Here is a 24,872-nt window from a genome sequence, read left to right as displayed (position 1 = left end):
TTTTATGGGACAGAGGTGAGTTGGCTGTATATATACCTCCTATCATGCTAATTAAGTTGATTATCTGAATGTTTCTATCTAGTGGTGATTGGTTGATTATCTGAACGTGCTCCTCCCAAACTTTGTTAATAAAACGTCATACATTAAAAGTCATAATGAAACATCAATGAATGTGAAAACAATTAGGAGACTAGATGAGTTATACAGTGCATCCGGAAAGTATTCACAATGCTTCACTTTTTCCACATTTTGTTGTTGCAGCCATATTCCAAATGGATCCAATTCAATTCTACAAACAATACCCCATAATGACAATGTGAAACGGTGAAATCTTTGCAAATATATTAAAAATAAAAACTAAAATATCACATGCCTTTGCCATTACACTAAAAAATTGAGCTCAGGTGCATCCTGTTTCCACTGATCATCCCTGAGGTGTTTCTACAGCTTGATTGGAATCCACCTGTGGTAAATTCAGTGGACTGGACATGATGAGGTCCCACGGCCATGAACTCCAAGGAATTGTCTGTAAACCTCTGAGACAGGATTGTATCAAGGCACAGATCTGGGGAAGGATACAGAAAAATTCTGCAGCATTGAAGGTCTCAGTGAGCACAGTGGCCTCCATCAACCGTAAATGGAAGAAGTTTTGGAGCCACCAGGACTCTTCCTAGAGCGGGCCAGCGGGCCTTCCTAGAGCGGGACCGTCCAGCCAAACTGAGCTGAAAGAGCTCCAGCGTTTATCTGTGGAGAGAGGAGAACCTTCCAGAAGAACAACCATTTCCGCAGCACTCCACCAATCAGGCCTGTATGGTAGAGCGGCCAGATGGAAGCCACTGTGTGGTATGGACTATTGCCAGTTGAAGAAAAGCAAAAACTGGGTCGAGTAGTTAAAATTGCTAGTGCAATTGTAGGCCAACCACAGAGACAACTGAATGAAATCTATCAAACAAGAGTTAAACAAAAAGCTTGTGGACAATAAAGTGACTAAACTACTCCTTAGTAAAAGGCACATGACAGCCCGCCTGGAGTTTGCCAAAAGTCACCTGAAGGACTCTCAGACCATGAGAAACAAAATTCTCTAGTCTGATGAAACAAAGATTGAACTCTTTGTCTGGAGGAAACCAGGCACCGCTCAATACCATGCCTACAGTGGTGGCAGCATCAGGCTGTGGGGAAGTTGTTCAGCAGCAGGATCTGGGAGGGAAAGATGAATGCAGCAATGTACAGAGACATCCTTGATGAAAACCTGCTCCAGAGCGCTCTGGACCTCAGACTGGGGTGACAGTTCATCTTTTAACAGGACAACGACCCTAAGCAGATGGGACACGGCTACGGGACAACTCTTTGAATGTCTTTGAGTGGCCCAGCCAGAGCCCAGACTTGAACCCAATTGAACATCAATGCAGAGATCTGAAAATGACTCTCCCCATCCAACCTGATGGAGCTTGAGAGGTCCTGCAAAGAAGAATGGGAGAATCTGCCCGAAAATAGGTGTTTCAAGCTTGTAGCATCATACTCAAAAAGACTTGAGACTGTAATAGGTGGCAGAGGTGCTTTAAGAAAGGATTGAGTAAAGGCTGTGAATACTTATTTACTTGTGAATTTGTTTTTTTGTTTGTTTGTTTGTGTTTTTTTTTGTTCTAAATTTGCAAAGATTTCAAACAAACTTCTTTCATGTTGTCATTATGAGGTATTGTTTGTAAGATTTTAAGGAAAATAATGAATGTAATCCATTTTGGAATAAGGCTGTAACATAACAAAATATGGAAAAAGTGAAGAGCTGTGAATATTTTCCGGACGCACTGTAATAAGCACAAAAAATCCTGCAAGAAAATGGAATTCAATATTCAAATTGCAAATGATCAGTTTGAGGCAAAAGCACTTTAGGACCAGAGTGTTGATTTTCCTGTTGTCACTGCAATCAGTGTCAGAGCAGCATTTATTCATATACATACAGATGTAGAATAAGTCACGCAGCCGTTTCTCCTGGTGTTTTATCCAGCAGCAGCAGCAGCATCAGCAGCAGAATGCACAGCTGTAATTACAGCACGAGCGATTGGGCAGCATGTATTTAAACTGCAGAAATAGAAACGCAAGTGCATTTTTATGACTTAATAAGAGCTTTGGCTTCACCAGACGTCACTGTTACCTCCGGTTTACCCTGATTTCACCACACCCTACCGGCTGGAGAATAATCGCTTAACAGCCACAGGGAGGAGCCCACCAGTGTGTGTGTGTGTGTGTGTGTGTGTGTGTGTGTGTTTAACTAAGTGGTTAAGAGTTGAAGAGAGTCTCTGTGTGCAGGAGGTTATTTGTGGGATGCTGAACTGAACAGTCTAGTCTCTGAATCAGTGTGTCTCTCATGTGCTGCTGCTGGTTCAGGTCGTTGAATCCATCTGCTAATGGTTGCAATGAGTTCGTTCTGTCACTCCATTCAGCTCCACAGGGACTGATAGAAGCTTCATTCTGAGCTCAGACCACACGGTAAACACACAGACAACACACAGCAACTGTTACTGTACATTCTTTACATAGTTTTAATGTTGCCTATGTGAAGAATGACAAATCGCATTTTACAAGTAAAACGCACATCTCTACATGAATACGTCAATGTAAATGTTCTCCAAATCAGTTTTTGAAGACATTTGTTGACTCCATAGCTTAAAAGTCTTTTCAAATTTTCCCACATCACACAGTCATTCAGTTCTCCTGCCGCTGACAGCATTCAGAGAGTAATGTGCAGGTTTGTGATCGATGTTTGGGAAGATTCATAATCACGGAATGGAGGTATGTGACGTTAGTGGGGTTTTCTTGAAATATGGCAGTATATACGCATTTATGTCATAAAATGTGTGTGTGTCACAGTGTTTGCAGCTGAAGAAACGTATTTCTAGGAGTTGCTACTTATTAGCAGGATATTGAGCTTAAAGTATTCGAGCATTTGAAAAGTAGCAAAATAAATGACTAAAGATGTTTTAATAGGACCTTCAATAACAACAACAACAAAATATTTTGTGCTTTGTGCTATGTAATTTGCGAATGCTGTACGTGAGGCCCGGTAGAGGGGTGATGTTCTCGGAACACTGAGCCGGTGTCTGAAACACAAAACTCCAACTGGCTGGACATATGGATGTCATGATGTGGCCTAGCACGTCATGGAGTCCATAGATAGATGTATGTAACCAGTGGACTTTCCCTTTCAAGTGGACTACAGCAACCGAGCCTGCCCACTAGGCTGTATATGACCCCAGACACTTGTTGAAGGCCGACCGTAATCAGATTTCCTAGGTTCTGGGGTCAAATTCTGAGCCACTCAACATGCATTCAAGACATTCAACATGCAAGGACTCAAAAGGCGTTTCTGTTAGGACTCCTAGGACCAAGGCTAGATCCCAAGAGACAATTAATGGATAACACACAGGCCTTCTGGCGCCTCGCAGGAACTGAGACACTGTCTCCCCACAGATACTCCATCCAAAGGTATGTGGCTAGCAGAGATAGCGGCCACATAGACTTTAAGAGTAGCCGGAGCCAGCCCCGCTGAGAAACGTTCCTGAAGGAGCTCCAGTACTGGACCAACTGGGCGGTTTACTGGGATTACATCATGCTGTCTACACCATGACATGAACAGTTTCCATTTCCTGGCATACAGGTTGGTGTCCCTCAGAGGCCAGAACCAAAGCTTACAGATCTCCAGCTGGGCTGAAATATTGTCCCCTGCACTCGAGAAAGAAGAACTCTCTGCATTGGGATTCCCAAACTCACTGTGACAGGATTAAAATAATGACGTGCATTCAAGTTAGTAACAATAAATCTGAAGGCTGTAAGCACGTTTAGGATTGGAGAAGACAGAAGACATTTGTTTACCACTTACTGCTTAACAAATCACTGTACAGTGACTGCATATGTTGCCAATCTTTCATGACTGCCTTAATCAGAAGCTCATGAGCTTGTTCAGCATCTTCAAGAGACTGACGTGTGCGTGTTGGCAGGTGTCAGGACCAGTGTCCGGTCGGCACGTACGGCGTGGGCTGCAGACAGACGTGTGTCTGTGTGAACGGTGCCCAGTGCTATCACGTGAGCGGAGAGTGTCGGTGTGAGCAGGGATACACGGGTGAGAGATGCGAGGAGCGCGTCTGTCCGGACGGCATGTACGGCCTCAAGTGTGACGGGAAGTGCCCGTGTCACGCCAACAACACACGCAGGTAAGACATTGTACCTCAGCTTCTTCTCTTAATGCAGTGATTACACGGCTCAGGTTCACCGACAGGAATCGTGGAGTTTGTTTTCTGTTCGGTGGCTTCGTCTCTGCTAGTGAGAAAACCTGCATTAGCTGCTCCAGAAATAAACGTCATCCAATAGCTGCCGAGCTGATGACGTTCAGACAGGAGATCTGAGATCTGTTGCACAAAGCTAGATCAACAAACTTTGTAATGCCGTGACAATGTCATTTTTCAGGTTAGAGTCGACAAAACCGAGCAAGTTCAACCCGGTTGAGATCGGGTTCAGCGGGTTCACGCTGCTGACTATAAACATTCTCAGTCAACTCTGTGTGATCCAGAGTTTATGATTCACCTTTCTTTATTTAGCAACAACTCACACAATGACAAGAAAAGATAACAACATTAATAAGCACAATACTACTACTACACATTTAAAAATAAAACATTTAAAAAAAAACTGTGATAAAACAAATGAAGAACTATATTCATAGGAGTATTCAATTCTTACAAGAGTTTATGTTTAAGTCTGTAGCGTGTGAACCTGAAAGAGCCAATCGCACTGGAGCGTGTCAGTTTGATTCTCTCAATCAACTCAATTTTATTTAATTAAAGGTTCACAAAGAACTTTAAAAAAACACAAGTTTAGCTGTTTTAAAGCTTTACATATTCTGAAGCTTGCATATGTATGTAAGCTGAATATTAATTTTCCAAACAAAATTGGTTATGTGTAATGTGTAATAAGGATGTAATATGTCCACAAGTTTCCGGGGGGCGCTACTGTAAAAAAAAAAGAACGTGGGTACAACTTCCGGTGAGGCGGCGAAGGTAGTTTACCAATGGTTATTTTGTGTGCTAATTAGCGAAGAGGCTAAGTGTTTTTTAGACCATTGTTTACTTAGTAAAGTTGCACACCTTTATGAGAGATGTCATTACGTTCTTATGGACAACATATGCTTTTTGAATTTGTGTTCTTACATCGTTAACAAGTTTGGATCGCTAAATTGTTACTGTCGTCTAGTGAAATGGCATTTGAACCGAGACATCAGAGCTTTCGTTAAAGGGCAGATGCCAGACGAAGCCTTGATTCGAGGCTTGTTAGCGTAGAAATTCCTTTCGTAGAGGCCTCACTTTCTGTCCAGTCATGTGCGCGATTCACTTTGCGTGTCCTAATGTTCAACCCCCAGATCTTACTTTGCGAGTACATTTTCATTGGGACCTATTTAATAATTACATTTTTAAATACCCAGTCATACAAGTAATATGAAGAAAACTAAGTATTTATATATAGGCCTCACGGGGCGTAGGAAACTTGTGGATAGAATTCATATAAAAAATAATAACCCCTTAAACCCCCCCTTAAAAAAAACAGTTTTCTCAAACTAAGCTCAGACTTACCTGAGTAGCCGCCAAACACTACAGAATACCCAAGACTCCTATAGTTTTGAATGGGGAAAAAGGCAACGCCCATTATGGCCTCGAAGCCCCGGCTTCTTAATGAAATAGCCAATCGTTAATTATTAAAGTCGGCGCGTCACTGCAACTGCCGTTAGAAGTCCCGGTTGCTATAGAAACAGTCAGCGTTCTGAGACGTGTGCTGAGTACTGCGCTGATCTCGCCCGAAAAATAATCTTTTTTAACACTATTGGAGCATAAGGAACAGTATTTATGACACAGTTCTTGTCAGATTTCATTGGTGATTTCAAATATGAAATGTAATCGTAAGCTTGATGAACAGTTTTGGAGAATTTGATGTTTCCCTATTCAAAGAGATACAGGAGCTGCACTTGCCTGCCTGAGAGGCGTTTCAAAGACGGCCACCAAGTGAAATGACTTGCCTTAAAGGGACTTTGGTAGCCACTGGCTTGGTGAAACAGACCACTGAGGTTGGTCTGTGTGTTGTTGTTATTTTTTGAAGTGGCTGTGTGTTTAGACACACACACACACACACACACACACAGCGTCTCATTGTTTAGATCAGACGGACGTGCACAGCTGACAAACCACATGTGTCACATGTGACGGCAGCTGCTCGAACGGCTCTTTACAGCTGCTCGGTCCACAGGTAATGGACAATACAGCCTCATTACATCTGACACCTCAGTCATGAACACCAGCCTCTGTCTGGGATTTTACTGACGACGCTCAAAGAATGAAGAACCTTCATTTCAAATATAAAGAAATCAGTGGCTGTCAATGGAACAGCTGAGATTAATGGACTTAAGTGTGCAGTCACTTCACTTTCAGTCTCTTTTTAACCGACTTAATAGCTGAGAAAATCTGAGATGATGTAATAAGCTCAAAAACACCTTCTACTGATGATCTTCAGCATCAAAAAACATCTTCAACCATCTTCATTACACATGGTTTCAGTGCATTAAACTGAATACGCTATTTTTAGACATGAACATCTATATTTAGAAGCGAATTCAGTCGTGATCGTGAGTCAAAATCATCATGAGGTTAACTGCGATGGATTTTTAATTTCCTGACAGGCTGATGTATAGCAGACATCGTCTGTACTCCGAGTACTGTAGTGAAACTGTCAGACTTTCATGTTGTCGTCTGGTTAAACCCTTCAGTTAGTCAGAACCTCAGAGCGGACTGTAGTGACTGTAGTTTAATGTAGAGCGGCTCCTCCTCTAATCGTCTGCATTATGCACCAGGATCACTTTGTTTTCACATGCACATCATTTCTAACATTTAAATGGCCATAAGTTTTGAATTTGTAACCTGTTGTCAACTAAACAGACTTAAAGGTCTTTCTGCATTTTTCCATTAAAATGACAGATCAAGAGTTAAAACTGATGGGTTAGTATTATAACTTGTACTGTGAACATTTTGTAATGTAATTTTTTATAATTAGATTGAAAAATAATACTGTTAAAACACAGTTATTATTATTATCATTATGATTCAAATGGATTGTTTCCTATAAACAACAGCGTGGACGGAGAAACACATACAAAAGTTATATCCACTAAAAGTAAAGCTACAAGTCACTGCACTGTTTTATTAGTTTGTTTTTACTCTGTTCAGTTGGTTCTGTGTGAAGATTTAATTCTTGTAAAGACTGAACCCATACGTGGCAGACTATTTTTGGCCAAATTGCACAACCTTATACTGGAAATAAATCATTTAAAAATAAAAACAATAAAAAAATTAAACTTACTAAAAATCAATTTTTGTTTTCCTGCATGACCATTAACAGACATCAAATGTGACATCAAATGTGCTGGTAAATGACTGAAATATGAAATATTAAGGTAAGTATTTCACTGTGTGATTTAATGTCAGTGGTTTTCATCTAATTAAGAGATTACTGGAGTAAGACAGAGATGATCATGAAGCCAGATCTGCAGTGTGGGTCTGTGCATTAGTGACAGCAGCAGCTGCTTGTAGAAACGATGTGGCGTGTCTGTCTCTCAGCTGTCACCCCATGTCGGGCGAGTGTTCGTGCCGGCCGGGCTGGTCGGGCTTGTACTGTAACGAGACGTGTGCTCCTGGTTTCTACGGCGAGGCGTGTCAGGAGGTCTGCCGCTGTCAGAACGGAGCCGACTGCCACAGCGTGAGCGGGGAATGTGTCTGCGCGCCCGGATTTAAGGTACATCATAGTAAAGTCTTCTGCATGTGTGTGTGTGTGTGTGCTGGAGTCACACACTAACGTGCGATGACGATCGCAGGGCTCAGACTGCTCCACTCCCTGTCCCGCCGGCACCTACGGCATCAACTGCAGCTCCGTGTGCTCGTGTAAGAACGCAGCCGCTTGCTCACCCATCGATGGATCCTGCTCCTGTCAAGCAGGTACTTCACTAGAGCAGAGCTCAGGTCCAGCACTGTTAAGGGCGCAGTTGACCCCAAAATGAATATTCAGTCATCATTCTCTCACCCTCATGTCGTTTCAAACCTATAAGAAATTTGATTTCTTTCCTCGTGGTGTGTCAGGCTGGCACGGGGTGGACTGCTCCATTAACTGCCCCAGTGGCACGTGGGGTCTGGGCTGTAACCTGACGTGTGCGTGCGGTAACGGAGGCGCCTGCAGCGCTCTGGACGGGAGGTGCACCTGTACTCCAGGCTGGAGAGGAAACAGATGTGATCAACACTGTCAGGTCAGTTCATCACCAACATCATAAACAGGTCATCAGAGAAAATCAACCCTTATACTGTCTTAATTTGATACTGAACTCATTCACACACTCAAATCGTGCTGGCAGCATGTTAAACCTCTTCTGTTACCTTCTTAATCGGACCCTTTCCTGGGTTCTCAGATGGGGAGTCATCATAGTTCAGTAAACTGCTAAAATATAGTTCTGTGTTCCTATTTGCTCTAATAGCAAAAGGAAAAATCCACGGTAATGTTTCTACAGCTACATCAAGACAGAAAAAAATGATTGAGATATTGACCGACAAAGATGTCAGATTTGGCGTTGTATTTTAAACACTCAAACGGCAGTGTTAACTCGTTTTTTCTCATTTATTTCTCAATTATGTTTAAGTTTTTTGACTTTCACTCGCAGGCATCACAACAGTAACCCGTAATCATACCTGTGCCAAAGATCTGAAGTGAATTATTTTAAAGTAAACGTTCACTGAGCAAAATCAGTGTTTTTTGTTGAAAGAAATGTCTCTGTCTGGACCGATGCAGGACGGGACGTACGGACTGGACTGTCGCGAGCGCTGCGACTGCAGTCACGCCGACGGCTGCCACCCCTCGACCGGACACTGCCGCTGTCTGGCCGGATGGACAGGTACTGACACTGTCCTTTTTAAGAGGTTACTGCTTTAAAACTTGAACTTTAAGAAACTGTGTACTGTAACAGCCGAAGCCTCTGTGGGACTAGTTTTCAGATGAGTGGGCAAACTCTGAACCCCAGTCCTAAATATGGATGTGGTTACAGCCTTGCTGTCCATCCATCCCGTTTTCCCTAAAGCACGTGTCCTATGTAAGGTTGCGGGGTGCGTTATAACAACTTTAATGGCCATTTAATTGTTTTTATTTCATGTGGTTAAATTCATATGATTAACAGCAATATCCTTTTAAAGGGATAGTTGAAAATGTAATTGATCCAAAAAAAAAAATGTTTCTTTCTTATGCTGAACAGAAGATATTTTGCAGAATGTTGGTAACCAAACAATTGCTGGATTGACTTCCATAGTATTTCTTTCTCCATACTTTGGAAGTGGGAAACAGCAGTTTGTTTGGTTACCAGCATTCTTCAAAAATCTTCTTTTGTAGGAAGCTCGTGTGGGTTTGGAGGGTGACCGAATTTTCATTTTGTGCCTAACTGTCCCCGAGTGTGTCGGCATTAGGTCACGACGACGCACCAGCCAGCGTTTCTTGAGAATGAGCTGTACGTGTAGATGTGTTATTTATGTTTTTCCTTTCTGCGCGTAGCGAGCAGAAATGAGCGCACACGCGGTGTGTATTCTCTCCCACGCATTCCTCAGGTTTGTGCTGCACACCGGCAGCATACTGATGCTCTCAGAGCTGCCGTACTAGAATGATCTCCGGCGTTCTCACGGCACCTAGCAACACACACTCGCTCTCAAAGGAGCTTTTGTTCATGTTCTGGCACCACAGAGCCACTTGAGCGCTGCGCTGCACACGGACTGAGCTCCAGACACACAGGAAGAGACGTGTGTAATCATTTGTCCTGACGGTCACTGGGTTACGACCCGTTCACAACAATACTAGCTATAACAATAACTATATTAGCACACTAATGCACAATATCATTCTGTTTATCACAAGCACACGCTGATCGAGCTCTTTAAAGCAGGATGGATTTTGATTGGCTGCCAATGTTTTTATCATTCATCCACTGTTCTTAAAGTGATTCTAACAATATTGTTCCTCTGTGTCATTATAACTAAAATGAAGCCTTCGCTTCAGTTTAGCTGTTTTGCTCATAGAAGTATACTGTACGATTGCGCTCGCCATTAGGAGGTGAAGGGATACACGGTGAAGTTCAAAACGCAGGTTCGGGAGGAACCTAATGATTTAGTCCTGTCAGTAGCGACGGGCCCTTTTGAAGCATCGCTACATAAAGCTTCGTCATATTTTTGAGTCTTTTGTTTGAATCGGAGCTCATGTGATTTCAGCAAAACTATTGCATGAAAACCAGACGGTGTTAATCTGCTGATAAGCAGTCTAACGGTCCAATGGCTTTTAACTGATCTCAGGTCAGTTTTATAATGTAGGTCCCTATTTAAATAAGTTAATGAATTTTAATACTTATCCACCTACAGAAGAAGTCAAATTATGCTTAATTGCTTCTATTTGGCCTAGTTTGCAAAGCTGTGCTTTATAACCCAAAACAAGGCCTACAACTGAATAAAACACAATTTTTACAGAATGTTGGAAACTCAGAAGCGAAGACCAGGAGACTCTTGGGTATCTTCAGCAGACTTCTTTATTGAGAACGCGCTGCGTGGCGCTGTAGTCATCAAAAGTCTAACTAAGGCAGTGATACACTGTAGTTTATATACATTTAGGGGGCAGTGCTTAGAAATGGAGACAAAGCATGTGGCTGACGACCTTAAAGCATGCAAATGAAGTATTCAGGTATTGCAACCTGCCCCATTTACACCAGTCCTAATCCAATCATCTGGGGCAGAGGCACCAAGACCATTACAATCAAAAGGTGAACATCTCAGTAATCTGGCTCTTTTGACTTACAATAAGAGAACAGGAACCGGCAGGAACCTCTTGCTACAAACTTTGCTTGAGAGTCTGACATTTACCTTAAATGCTAAATACAATGTACTTCACCTTAGTTTTTCATGTGATGCTATGTCAGAACATAGGATCAGCATATTGTAAGAACTGAACAGATTCTTAAATTCTTTGTTATCCCACAAGAACCCTCATATTTAATGGCATGTACTTATTTGTAGATTACATTTAATAACACTTTCATGAAACATTCCCAATTAGTTTGTAAAAGGTGTCATAATGTGCTTTGAGATGGTGCTGCTGGAGTTTTGAGTGCTTCAACATAGTGAATTATTTTATGAATCGTTTGGTTCAGTTGATTCAGAGCCTCCAACAGCTTCACTAAACTGTCAGTCGTCTTTACAACTGTAAATGAACAGCAGTCACTGATGCACACCAGCAGTGAATTACATCGTTTCAGAAAGAATTGTAACCAAATTTAAAATGCATCACAATATTTGGTTTGGGTAACACTTTATTTTGAGGTGTCCATAATACAGAGTAATTAAGTACTTAGTAGTAGCTGTTGTACTTACCTGAAACAAAATCTACTTACTGTGTAACTAAGTTATGGAACAGCCTGTAATTACAGTTTATAATTAAGCAGATGTAATAGGCAGCTACTGTTACACCTATGAAACAGGCCGAGTCTGTTACACAGCTACTTGTAGATTTAAGTACAGCCTTGATACACTTTATTTTTAATTACGTTGTGTAAAGTGTGCAACACATATGTAACAATCTTTTGGTTACATATGTAGCTGTGTAACAGACTCGGTGTGTTTCATATGTGTAACAGTAGCTGCCTATTACATCTACATAATTACAAACTGTAATTACAGGCTGTTCCATAACTCAGTTCAAGGGCTACTACTAAGTACTTAATTATGTAATTACTCTTTATGATGACACCTTAAAATAAAGTGTTAGCGAAGGTTTTGTGAAGCAGTAATTGAGAGGTTTTCTTTCTGTGACTCTGAAGTGATGTGTTTTTGTGTGTTTCTCACAGGCATTCACTGTGACAGCGTGTGCGCTGAGGGCCGCTGGGGGCCCAACTGCTCTCTGTCCTGTAACTGTAAGAACGGAGCGTCGTGTTCACCGGACGAGGGCGCGTGCGAGTGCGCGCCAGGATTCAGAGGAACCACCTGCCAGAGCAGTGAGTGCCACAACACAGCGCGTGCGCGTCTGTCCCGTGACCTCGTGTCTGTTTTCTCATCCGCTCTGTTCTCCTCATGTTTTCCCGACGTGCTCCCAGTCTGCTCTCCGGGTTTCTTTGGCCACCGCTGTAGCCAGGCCTGTCCGCACTGCGTCCGCGGCAATGGGCCCTGTCACCATGTGACCGGCCAGTGTGACTGTCTGCCCGGGTTTAAAGGGGCGCTCTGCAACGAAGGCAAGAAACGCCCCTCTCACTCACTACTACAGATAGTCTGCCGCACATGCAGTACTGGGGTTAGCTTTTATGGGGAGTGCGTCTTCTGCACGCCATTTGTTCATTCGGTTTGTTTTGTAATGTTTTCCATTTCCATCGTCCAGCATCTATCCTGTACTTGTGTCACCGGACGGTGTTGTTGACGTGCTGCTCTGTCTGTCTGCAGTGTGTCCCAGCGGCAGGTTCGGTAAGAACTGCGCGTGGAGCTGCACCTGCACTAATAACGGCACGTGTAACCCCATGGACGGCACGTGTCAGTGTTACCCCGGCTGGATCGGCAGTGACTGCTCACAGCGTCAGTATTCTGTGCAATCACACCGCACGCACGTCAGATTCAGACTTACACACTGATTCATGTCAGGCTCATTGTAAAATACAGACTGTCACTCCTTTATAGTGTTTGCTGTGTTTTGGGTGAATCTTCTAAAAAAAACATCCTAAATGAGGTTCTTCAGAGTTCAGTACAGTGGTGCTGTTTGATTTGCAGCATCTTTTTTCCACCCTAAAGACTCAACTTCAGCTCAGCTCATCAGACAACAAAACTATTTTTTTAAGTTTCTGATCATCAGGTGACTTACTGTCAGCCTTTCTCTTAGTGTCTGAAGAGATTGTGGCTGTCTAGGCACTTTCTCTCATATCACAGCAAGTTCTGCAATTGGAATCTCTGGGTCAGGACGGTTTGGTAGTGCAGCCTCATGTTTGGCGTGTCCTCAGATCTTTTCAAAGCTTTTTTTCTTTTTCAGACTACTTACGTCAACTCAAGTCCCCTTTATTTATATAGCACTTTATGTAAAACAGATTGTGTGTCAAAGCAGGAATTGACATAGCAGCCATCCAGTGTTAGACGGTGTTCTACGTTATTACATGCAGAGGATTTTGGTCTGATAATTAAGTTCTCTGTTTTTTTCTTTGTTTGTTCGTTTTTCAAAATTCAGCATTAGAAAATTACTAGTCATGCAGCCTATATCAACTATGCATTCCATTTTGCAAATTGTTATGTTTCGTCGGGCCACAAAGAAATATAGAGCTGAGTATCATCAGCATAACAGTGAAAGCTAACACCATATTTCCTGATGATATCACCCAAGGGTAACATGTAAAGCATGAAAAGCAATGGCCCTAGTACTGAGCCTTGCGGTACTCCATACTGCACTTGCGATCAATGTGATACCTCTTCATTCACTGCCACAAACTGATGGTGGTCAGATAAGTACGATTTGAACCATGCCAGTGCACTACCACTAATGCCAACATCATTTTCTAGTCTATTCAATAGGATGTTGTGATCGATTGTGTTGACTAATAGCACTAATAGAGAGATACGACCACGATCAGATGGTAAGTGCAGGTCATTAGTAACTCTGAGAGAAGTCTCAGTACTATGATACGGTCTAAATCCTCACTAAAACATCCAATCTAAATCCAATCCGGAAATCCACACAGTCTGAAATTTATAGCAGCTGTTGGGCCTCCAGCGTTGTGTGATGTGATGTGATATGGTTTTGTAGTTGGACCACCACAGATGTTTACTGATGAACTAGCACTTATCAAATACATTGCTTCAGATTTTTGTGTAGTAAATTATCGAAAATATTTTTTTCCACATCTGGACAGAACAATCCCATGCAGTTCCTTTAACTGGTTTAGCTGATGTAGTAGTGGATGGTCGATATAAAGACGATGCTCAGTAAATGTATCAGTCAGCAGCATTACGAACAGAGTTTGTTATACCCATGAATTGGGGTTAATTATGCCCTCTTTCGGCTTTGACCTCATTGAAGGTCTGTGGTCTCTAGCGCCCCCTGCTGATCATACAGAGAAACATTAATGAAACGTGATGTTTTATACACTCTGCTGGTCTGAAGTTTGGAATAATTATGATCTTTATGTTTTGGAAAGTTCAATGAACAGCATCTTTTGTTACATTATAAATGTCATCATTGTAACGTTTGATTAATTGAACGCATCCTTCTCAAATAAAAGTATTTTTCTTTTTTTTTCCTTTAAAAAAAAAAAAATCTAACCCCCAAGTTTTGATAGAACAGTTTTCACAAAAATAATGATTTTAGCAAACAGCTCTAGTCTACCACATCCAGTTCTCAACCAATGTTCTGTGTGTGTTTTCATTAACCATGCATAAGTGTTATTTTCTCAAAATCACAAACATGTACATTTGTGTTGCTTACATATTATTGTAGCCCAGTTTGTGTGAAATACAGTGTAATCAGATTTTAGCCGTTAACATGCTTATAAAAAACTGAAAATAGCAGAACTGTCATGGCATGTTAAAACTTCTCCAAGGACCCAAGCACCCTTAGACCCAAGAGGGTTAAAAGGCAAAAACTACTTTCAGTATAAAACTTCTGAACTGTTTTTTGAGCAGCAAATCAGCCTATTAGAATGAATTCTGAAGGATCATGTGACACTGAAGACTGGAGTAATGATGCTGAAAAATGTCATTTTAAATTGTAAATAATTTTTCACACTATTACAGTTTTTCCAGCATTTTGATCAAACGTGTGTTCACCCGTAGCGTGTCCTCCGGGTCAGTGGGGTTCCAACTGCATCCAAACCTGTAACTGCCACAATGGGGCGTTCTGCAGCGCTTATGACGGCGAGTGTAAGTGTACGGCCGGCTGGACGGGGCTGTACTGCACACAACGTGAGTAACAACTCTGCCGCGTCCGATCTGAGACCGAGCCCAGGCCTGATCGTGACGGTTCCCGTCATCGCGCTGTTTTGTCCTGCAGGCTGTCCTCTGGGTTTCTACGGGAAGGACTGCGTTCAGGCGTGTCAGTGTGAGAACGGCGCAGACTGCGATCACATCTCCGGGCAGTGCACGTGCCGCACCGGCTTCATGGGACGCCACTGTGAACAGAGTGAGTATGAAAGCCTGGAGCTGGTACTTTGATGTTTTCAAGCACATGCTCCAATGTGTATCTGATCCGCGACTATTCCGCTGCCTTCCAGAGTGTCCCGCGGGTACATACGGATACGGCTGCCGGCAGGTGTGCGACTGTCTCAACAACTCCACCTGCGATCACATGACTGGCACCTGCTACTGTAACCCCGGCTGGAAAGGCACACGCTGTGACCAGGGTAACTTTACGTTAGCGCTTGCATTATGAAATAGGGTGAATATTCTCTGGCGCTGTCCGTTGACCGTGTGACTCTGATGACTCTTTCTCAGCCGGCGTGATCATCGTAGGGAATCTCAACAGCTTGACGAGCGCCGCTGTGCCTGTGGACTCGTATCAGATCGGAGCAATCGCAGGAATCGTGGTTCTGGTGCTCCTCGTGCTCATCCTCCTCCTCCTCTTCATCATTTACCGCAAGAAACAGAAAGGCAAAGAATCCACAATGCCTGCGGTCACCTACACACCCACCATGAGGGCCAACACCGATTACGCCATCGCAGGTCAGCGTCACGATGACCGCACGTCCGATATTGACATAACGACATGCAATTTCCTGTGTAATTCTTATCGGGGTGACACGTGTGATGTGTTTCCTGTTTGTAGAGTCGCTCCCGCAGACTGACGTCCTTCCCAACAGTAACTATTTCTCCAACCCCAGCTACCACACGCTGACCCAGTGCAGCAGTCCGCCTCACGTCAATAACCTGCCCTATGGAAAGGTGACTCTCTAATTACTGAACAGTTCTGGGAATAAGGGACTCATATTCTGGGCTGTTTATTAGATACTCTTGCTGAAAAGAGCTTTTCCACCGATTCCCTGTGCATTGGTAGAAGCGATTTTTTATTTATTTATGAGTAAGTTAAGGTGTGTAATTCTTGTACAAATTGTACGCAAAAATGGAATGTTGACCGCAGGCTTAACCCAAAACAGCCATTCTAACCCATGGTTTTAGAAGCAGCTCTGTAGGCGACCAGAACTGAGGAATTATGTGGAACATTGTAGAAAGACAGACTATAATTGTTGATTTTCTTCCACCTGACAGCCGAAGAACAATCAGTTGTTTGTGAACCTGAAGAACGCTGAGCCGAGGAAACGTCTTTCCCTGTTGGATCACACAGGAACTCTACCGGCCGACTGGAAACAAGGAGGATCCTTCAATGAGCTTGGTGCGACGTCCAACCACCATGATCACAGCAACCATAACAGCCTAACTAACATTTAACATGATAATGCTCAGTAGCCCAGCGTTTAAAGAAAGCACAGAAGACAAGCAGTCGAGCTGTGAAGTGACTCTCACAGCGGCTTCGTCTTTAGCAGCATTTATAGCTGTAAGTTGTGTCAACCAAAGGACTGCATTCACTTGACTTCTTCTGTCTTGATTCTCTCATTAGGAGCTTACGGAGTCGACAGGCGTTACATGGGAAAGTCTCTTCGAGGTAAATTGTCGTTTAGCAAGAGTCTTGAAAATTCTGTCATTGTTTACTCACCAAACTTGTATGTATTTGTTCTGTGGAACACAATAGACAATATTCTGACAAATGACTCAGGGTTTTTGGGTCCATATAAAGATAGTCTGACGTTGTTTGAACTCTGGGGTGCTTCAAAATATGTTCTTATACAGGAAAATCCCTTCACATAGTATGACGACTCGATCGTTTCTCTCTCTCTGCAGATCTGGTGAAGAGCGTGCCCTACCACGCCAGCTCCTGCTCTCTCAACAGCTCAGAGAACCCGTACGCCACCATCAAAGACCCTCCTCTGCTGCTGGCCAAGAGCTCGGAGTGCGGTTACGTGGAGATGAAGTCTCCCGCTCACAGAGACTCGCCGTACGCCGAGATACACTCCTCCAGCCCTGCCAACAAAAACGTCTACGAAGTTGGTAAGAGAATAACAAATCCAGCAAAATCAATGACCCGAATCGTAATTACTGACTCGCCTACTACATGTCAATATTTCATAGTCGGCCATTTTTATTTGGACTTCATACGAATAGTATTTCCTTGATGGGACTACATCCACTCCACGTGAACGGACTGAAGTCTCCAGTAATGGAGCACAGATGTGATGTGTCCATACAAACCCGAAGGCATCGCATCAGTTTCCCGGCTAGCAGAGAATGAGTAATCGTGACTCGTGCGAGAGCAGCTGTTGCGTTCACGTCGTGTCGGCCGGGGAACGCGCTCGTACATTATAATCAGGCCGTCACGCCTGTCGTTTCCATCAGCCTTCACGCTGGTCCGTTTGTCACAGATGAGGACAGACTCGCCAGAGAAAGACCGTTTATAATGACGCTTTCCATCTGTATGGTCTGAGCAGAAGCAGCGTTTATCTGACTGCCCATGCATCTCTGACCACAGGAAACCTTCCCGTCACGTTTAAGGAGGCGCTCAAAGAAAAACAGTCAACTACAGACTACAGTCTCTCTCTGAGCATTCATCTTCCATTCAGCACTCGAGAAACAGCTGGAAACACACAGTCTTCCTTCAGCACTTCAACCACAGCACACTATTGTTTTCTTTAGATTCAAATATTTTTTTGACTTGCACCATAGAGTGAAACTGTACACTTTAGGACCTGAAAACTACATTCTGAAGAGTAACAATACATTTCACTATTTAGTCATTTTTCCTGTTACTGATTCTGTAACACGAACAAATGATTTGGAGCCATTATTGGCCTGGCCTGGCTCTTTCATTGCTGAAAGTCTGTGTCTCATCTCCACTGTTGTTTGACACTCGTATCACTATTTGGTCTTGATACAAATAAGAGCAGTGAATCCTGTCAAATATGTGCTAGCAAATACTCCAGCATTCATCTCGTGCAGCAAACCAACAGAAAAATGCCTGTAATCTGTGTTCTACTATTCTCCCATATGCTCATCTACTATGAAAATATACTAAATGTAGCACTATTATATCATTACTTTGTCATCCATAATCTTTTCAACACATTTCATAACAGTTTTCATTACCGATTTTTGCCTTTGCTACGCTTAAGCTTCTTGTTGTTCCACAATGGGATTTTTGGAGTATTTATAAGTAATTCGTGAGATAAATGTATGTAACATTAGACATAACATAACGGTTTGAACCTGTATTTTTCCCTATCCAGAGCCGACCATCAGTTCTGTCCACACGCTCTCTAACAACAACTGCAACGGGCCATTTTGTCAGGATCCATATGACCTACCAAAGAACAGCCACATCCCGTGTCATTATGACCTGCTGCCCACGAGAGACAGCAGCCCCTCGCCCCACGAGAACACGGACAGCAAATAAACACCCAGAGACTTAACTAACGGACCACAACCTCTGCACTTCCACAGCACTCTGTTAACGCTTCGAGGGATCAGTAGTTCTCGTCAAGTCGACTTAGTCTTACCCAGAGTCCTGAGGAGTATTCAGTGGAGGTCCAAACATTCGTAATGTTCGTAAAAAAAATCATTCCATTCATTAATAACAACATTTCCCACAAATACATGACAATCCTAAGTGTTACTGTCATGTCAGATAATTCCCAATGACAGTTTTCTGTTTTTTTTTTTTGTTTTTTTTGTTCATTATGATATTTAGGATATTAGTACTGTTTATCGAGACTGTCGGCTCGGTCGTTTCTGATTTTGATTTTTTTTTTTTTGTTGTCCGAAAGCATTTCAGGTTTACCAAAGGTTGACGTGCCCTGATAAAGCACCGTTTGTGATGTATTTATATTGACAACCACCCAGTATATATAGTTTACAGTCACAAGTTTTAACATTAGCATCATTTTTGGCTTGTACCTTTTGATTTTAGTCCTATAAAGCGTGATCACTGAAATGAAGGGCAGATACTTTAGTGTGTAGTACTTTATAGTTTTTAGTAAGCTAAAGCTGGACTTTTGCGAAGAAAGACAAATCTTTAAGATGATGTGTGATGGGGTCAGTTTGATATGAATTCTTTGGAGTATTTAGGACGTGTTTTGAGTCTTAAAGCTCTGAGCCTGGACTTTAATTGTATAAAACTGTACATAGTACCGGTTCTTTTACGAACTGCATTTATTTCCTTTAAAATGTAACATATTCCTAAATTCCTCTGTAACTTGACCAATATTGTGTAAAGCAGGACATGCAGTGAAGACTTGGCCTTTACTGACTGGACCTCAGTATACTGTTTTCCTTTTTGTTTTGTTTTCTTTACTGTACTAAGTATGCCACACAAAGAAATGATTAATAATACTGATTCCAAAAACAACAGTGTGTATGAGTGTGTGATGTATGTATCTTAAAACTGTATCTTTGTTTTGCTTTTCTCTGGATTTTTTTAATAAATGCACAAAGTGTAATAAGTTCCACAAGGTGTCATTTATCTCTTCCCACTGATGGATGATTTAATATACTTTTACTCTACAACCACGTTCTTTCTCATTTTCCTATGGGGTGTCTCTCAGCCGACTTGATACCGCATGATAGTTTTCACGCTTTTAGACTCACTTTCTTCAAAAATCTGAAGCCTGAGTGAATTCTACTATTGTGCCTGCAATAGCCAATGGCGTTCCTGCACCATTTACCTCAGAATCTTTCCTCTTCACTTCCAAGCCTTCTTCACTGTAGACCTTCGCACCAGAGTGGATGACACAGTAGAAGATCCACCTGCGATCCAGTGAGGAGACAAGAAGAGGAATGTCACTGTGTGGATGCCGCATCTATAGTGGGCCCATCGAGCTCCCTGACTCGCACGACAAGTGTGTACTGTGTTTGGGCCATGCCAAGGCAGCGTAGAGAGTGTCCGGCTGCCGTTCATACAAGGATCTGCCAAACAAGACTCTCTGCACGAGACTTGGCCACCCGATCTCCTATGTTGAGGACAGCCTCCAATCTTCCCCTAAAATGCAGGACCTGGTCTCTTTTAGATGTGGAGAGGATGACACTGTGTCCACCAATAGGCGCCTGGTCAGAAGGTCTCATGGAGGAAGTGAGCGTGTGTGCCCCAAGCCACCCTGGAGCAACAGCTGATGAATATTCTCTGTGGCTGACATGGCCTAGAGTGGTCAGCTCTGGAGCAGCTTCTCGAAGAGATCACACGGTCACTGTGCTCCCCTCATTCAGCCTGAGCCCATGAACAAGGGACCCACCTCATCTCTGTGGTCGAGAGGGTGGCCCACATCACTGAAAATGCGTATGTGTCAGCAGGACGCATAAGATCGGCCCTTCATACACTGGTGATTCTGCAAGTGCTCCAAACCAGAATTGTTCTGTAATCTGCGCACAGTGACAGACCTCATTCTTCGTGCCTCAGATAACATCTTGACCCTGATAAAACACAGCTACACAACGCACCGGTGTCTGGGAACACTGGTTTGGTGACACTGTGGGGGATTTCTAAGAATTTCTAAGTGCAAAAACTGTCCAAAAACAGACACACGTCCTCCCAAAGCAGGCTGTTGGATTTACTTCTGCGTAGCATTCAGCTAAACAACAAGCACCCATCTTCCAGATCTGAGCACAGCACCACGACTTGATCCCGAACTGGCTGTGCGTCAGCAATCCAGGTAGACGTTCCCATTTCCTAAGTAGCAATGTCCTCATTTGTCCAAATCGACCAGTGGATCTGAAGCCGTGTTTCTGACCGTTCTGAGAACACTCTTTATAGAGGGATCGCCACTAAAAAGAGTGTCATTGTTCACCAGCCTCCTGCAAGTTGCGGTGAGCAGAGAAAAGTGTTTAATAGCCCTGTTATCACTTTCAAATGTGGTAACAATGTTGCTGAATCAAACATATCAGAGCTTGTTTCCTCCTCAAAACCCCTTGCATGATATAAGCAAAACCTTCCACTCGGGCAATGTTTTGCAGAGCATGAGCTCAATGCAAGCAGCATATAGACTGCTCCCCCATTCTGTCTGTGTTCAGCAGCACCTCACCGGTGGCTGTCTTGCAATCCTCGCCACAGCAGAGACCACTGTCAAACTGAGAGTATGGGCAGCGCTCCCGGCAGTATCAGACTGGGTTATCAACACTATAAAGAATGGCTGTACGCTCTCAGAGGTGTCAAAAGAGGGCGCTCCTGTCCAATGTGCAGTGATTCTAACAAGTGGTAGAAGCAGTATCCCAGGAGCAATGACAGAGCAGTTTATACAGCCGAAAAAGTGTGGAGGCATGTGTCCGATTTATGACCGCTGAATTAAGTGCTGGCAAAACGTTTGTTTAAAATTATCACTGTGAAGCTGATCCCTGTGCACATTCAACCCAGGGACCGGTTTACAGCAGTGGATGTGAAGGATGCATGCTTTCACATTCAAATAGCCCCTCATCACAGGCGCTTTCTGAGATTTGTGTTATATGAGGAGTCGCATATCAGTTCAGGGTCCGGCCATTTGGACTGGCTCTGGCACCTCACACATTCATGAAATGTATGAATGCAGAGCTTTCCCCTTTGAGACTTGAGACTACTTTGACGAATGGCTTTTCATTGCTCAATCTCACGATGTGCTAGAGAGTCAAAGTGAGAGTTTCTTGCTTGTTCAGTGTGCCTCAGCCTGTCTGTGAACATGCAGAACAGCACGCACCAGCCCTCCCAGTCCATCACACTCATGGGAACGGTTCTGGATTCGAGGCCTATGATCGTGTCTGTTGACGGAAAGTATTCAGGCCTTACTGAATGTTCTGGTCAAGCTTGTCCATCCCCTTGAAAATGTTGCAGAGACTCCTAAAACTCGTGGCAGCAGCAGCCTCCGTTTGCCGCCTAGGCCTGCTGTATATGAAACCATTGCAGCTTTGGCTGAAGAAGTGTGTCCCACAGAGCGCGTGGAAAGCTGGAAGAATGTGTGTTGTGGTAACACGGGCATGTTTTGAAGTGGTGTGTAAATTGCCTAGAATTGAAGGCTGTTCTTCTGGCTCTGGAACACCTACCGTACTTGACACTTTGTTCTATGGTGTGAAGTGCACGCACCCATAATGAAAATGTGAATTCTGAAGCAGTTGTGTTTATTTTTGATAATGTATGCTTTTAATAAGTACACTGACCAATTTTAAACGCAGCACTTTTGTTTTGCCCCCATTTTTCATGAGCTGAACTCAAAGATCTAAGACTTTTTCTATGTACACAAAAGGCCTATTTCTTTCAAATATTGTTCACAAATCTGTCTAAATCTGTGTTAGTGAGCACTTCTCCCTTGCCGAGATAATCCATCCACCTCACAGGTGTTGCATATTAAGATGCTGATTAGACAGCATGATTATTGCACAGGTGTGCCTTAGGCTGGCCACAATAAAAGGCCACTCTAAAATGTGCAGTTTTACTGTATTGGGGGGTTCCGAAAACCAGTCAGTATCTGGTGTGACCACCTTTTGCCTCACGCAGTGCAACACGTCTCCTTCACATAGAGTTGATCACATTGTTGACTGTGACCTGTGGAATGTTGGTCCACTCTTCTGGCTGTGTGAAGTTGCTGGATATTGGCAGGAACTGGAACACGCCATCGTATACGCCGATCCAGAGCATCCCAAACATGCTCAATGGGTGACACGTCCGGTGAGTATGCTGGCCATGCAAGAACTGGGATGTTTTCAGCTTCCAGGAATTGTGTACAGATCCTTGCAACATGGGGCCGTGCATTATCATGCTGCAACATGAGGTGATGGTCGTGGATGAATGGCACAACAATGGGCCTCAGGATCTAATCACGGTATCTCTGTGCATTCAAAATGCCATCAATAAAGTGCACCTGTGTTCGCTGTCCATAACATACGCCTGCCCATACCATAACCCCACCGCCACCACGATCCAGAACGCTGACATCAGCAAACCGCTCACCCACACGACGCCATACACGCTGTCTGCCATCTACCCTGTACAGTGAAAACCAGGATTCATCCATGAAGAGAACACCTCTCCAAAGTGCCAGACGGCATCGAATGTGAGCATTTGCCCAATCAAGTCGGTTACGATGAGGACAACGAGCATGCAGATGAGCTTCCCTGAGACAGTTTCTGACAGTTTGTGCAGAAATGTTTTGGTTATCCAAACCGATTGTTGCAGCAGCTGTCCGGGTGGCTGGTCTCAGATGATCTTGGAGGTGAAGATGCTGGATGTGGAGGTCCTGGTGGTTACACGTGGCTTGCGGTTGTGAGGCCGGTTGGATGTACTGCCAAATTCTCTGAAATGCCTTTGGAAACAGCTTATGGTAGAGAAATGAACATTCAATTCACAGGCAACAGCTCTGATGGACATTCCTGCAGTCAGCATGCCAATTGTACGCTCCCTCAAAACTTGCGACATCTGTGGCATTGTGCTGTGTGATAAAACTGCACGTTTTAGAGTGGCCTTTCATTGTGGCCAGCCTAAGGCACACCTGTGCAATAATCATGCTGTCTAATCGGCATCTTGATATGCCACACCTGTGAGGTGGATGGATTATCTCGGCAAAGGAGAAGTGCTCACTAACACAGATTTAGACAGATTTGTGAACAATATTTGAGAGAAATAGGCCTTTTGTGTACATAGAAGAAGTCTTAGATCTTTGAGTTCAGCTCATGAAAAATGGGGGCAAAAACGAAAGTGTTGCATTTATAATTTTGGTCAGTGTAACTAAGACAGTTTGGGGTGTGAGTGTGTGCAGTTCATGTTATAGAACAAAACGCCAAAGTATCGTTGTTATGTTTACCACAGGCTTTATTTTATGCATAAACTGAAAAACCCCATTATTAAACCACAAAGGAAAATTTTGTTGGAACCAGTGGCAAATACTGACGTCATACCTGTGCCACTCTATTTGCAAACAAAGTAATTCTGAATAATTTATGGTATCTCTTGAACTGAACCAGTCTGAAATGCAAGCTCATTCAGGTCATGATAGGCCACATGTTGTTAATGAATTTATTTTAAGGCTATTAAGCGATTCAAAATTTTAATCTAATTAATCATGTGTCAATTAATTGATCTAATTAACTGCACATCAAATGTGGCTGAAAAAAATCCCTAAAAGATCATTTAAAGCCGATATTGTGGTAAATAAGGAGAGCATCCAAAAGACATTACCAAAAGTAATATTTCTTTTACAAAGAAATATTTTATTTGAACAGAGAATTTATTATACATAAACTTTTAGGTTACAACAGCCTAACATGAACCATGGAACATAAAAGAAGATAATCTGAGAAATACAGGGGTTGGACAATGAAACTGAAACACTGGCCAATTTAGTGTTGGAGGGTTCATGGACAGATTTGATCAGCCTGGTGGCCAATCTTCATTGATTGCACATTCCACCAGTCAGAGCAGAGTGTGAAGGTTTAATTAGCAGAGTAATAGCACAGTTTAGCTTAAAATATTGCAATGCACACAACATTATGGGTGACACATCAGAATTCAAGAGAGGACAAATTGTTGGTGCTCGTCTCGCTGGTGCATCTGTGACCAAGACAGCAAGTCTTTGTGATGTTTCAAGAGCCACGGTATCCAGGGTAATGTCAGCATACAACAAAGAAGGACGAACCACATCCAACAGGAGTAACTGTGGACGCAAGAGGAAGCTGTCTGAGAGGGATGTCCGGGTGCTAACCCGGATTGTATCCAAAAAACATAAAACCACAGCTGCCCAACTCACTGCAGAA

At 43.2% G+C, this 24,872-nt stretch overlaps 1 protein-coding gene across 2 annotated transcripts in view; it reads left to right on the top strand.

Moving 5' to 3' along the window:
• The window catches only part of megf10 (multiple EGF-like-domains 10), a 38,858-nt gene extending 19,252 nt beyond the window's left edge, over window positions 1–19,606 (top strand). The window contains exons 9-25 of one of the 2 annotated variants that reach the window (XM_051105353.1): window positions 3,996–4,208; window positions 7,653–7,827; window positions 7,907–8,027; window positions 8,169–8,332; window positions 8,869–8,971; window positions 11,948–12,094; window positions 12,194–12,328; window positions 12,534–12,662; window positions 14,901–15,029; window positions 15,118–15,246; window positions 15,338–15,466; window positions 15,558–15,785; window positions 15,889–16,004; window positions 16,329–16,452; window positions 16,678–16,722; window positions 16,959–17,165; window positions 18,398–19,606. In XM_051105353.1, coding sequence (XP_050961310.1) covers window positions 3,996–4,208; window positions 7,653–7,827; window positions 7,907–8,027; window positions 8,169–8,332; window positions 8,869–8,971; window positions 11,948–12,094; window positions 12,194–12,328; window positions 12,534–12,662; window positions 14,901–15,029; window positions 15,118–15,246; window positions 15,338–15,466; window positions 15,558–15,785; window positions 15,889–16,004; window positions 16,329–16,452; window positions 16,678–16,722; window positions 16,959–17,165; window positions 18,398–18,564 — 2,461 coding nt within the window. In that variant the 3' untranslated portion in view covers window positions 18,565–19,606. The remainder of the gene's footprint in view (window positions 1–3,995; window positions 4,209–7,652; window positions 7,828–7,906; window positions 8,028–8,168; window positions 8,333–8,868; window positions 8,972–11,947; window positions 12,095–12,193; window positions 12,329–12,533; window positions 12,663–14,900; window positions 15,030–15,117; window positions 15,247–15,337; window positions 15,467–15,557; window positions 15,786–15,888; window positions 16,005–16,328; window positions 16,453–16,677; window positions 16,723–16,958; window positions 17,166–18,397) is intronic. The other variant, XM_051105354.1, reaches the window with a different exon arrangement.
• The last annotated feature ends 5,266 nt before the right edge of the window (window positions 19,607–24,872 follow it).

This window comes from Labeo rohita, unplaced genomic scaffold, assembly GCF_022985175.1.
Source record: "Labeo rohita strain BAU-BD-2019 unplaced genomic scaffold, IGBB_LRoh.1.0 scaffold_97, whole genome shotgun sequence".
Classification (NCBI taxonomy): Eukaryota; Metazoa; Chordata; class Actinopteri; order Cypriniformes; family Cyprinidae; genus Labeo; species Labeo rohita.
The sequence above is the reverse complement of the archived record's forward strand: the minus strand, read 5'-3'. Positions and strand labels throughout refer to the sequence as shown.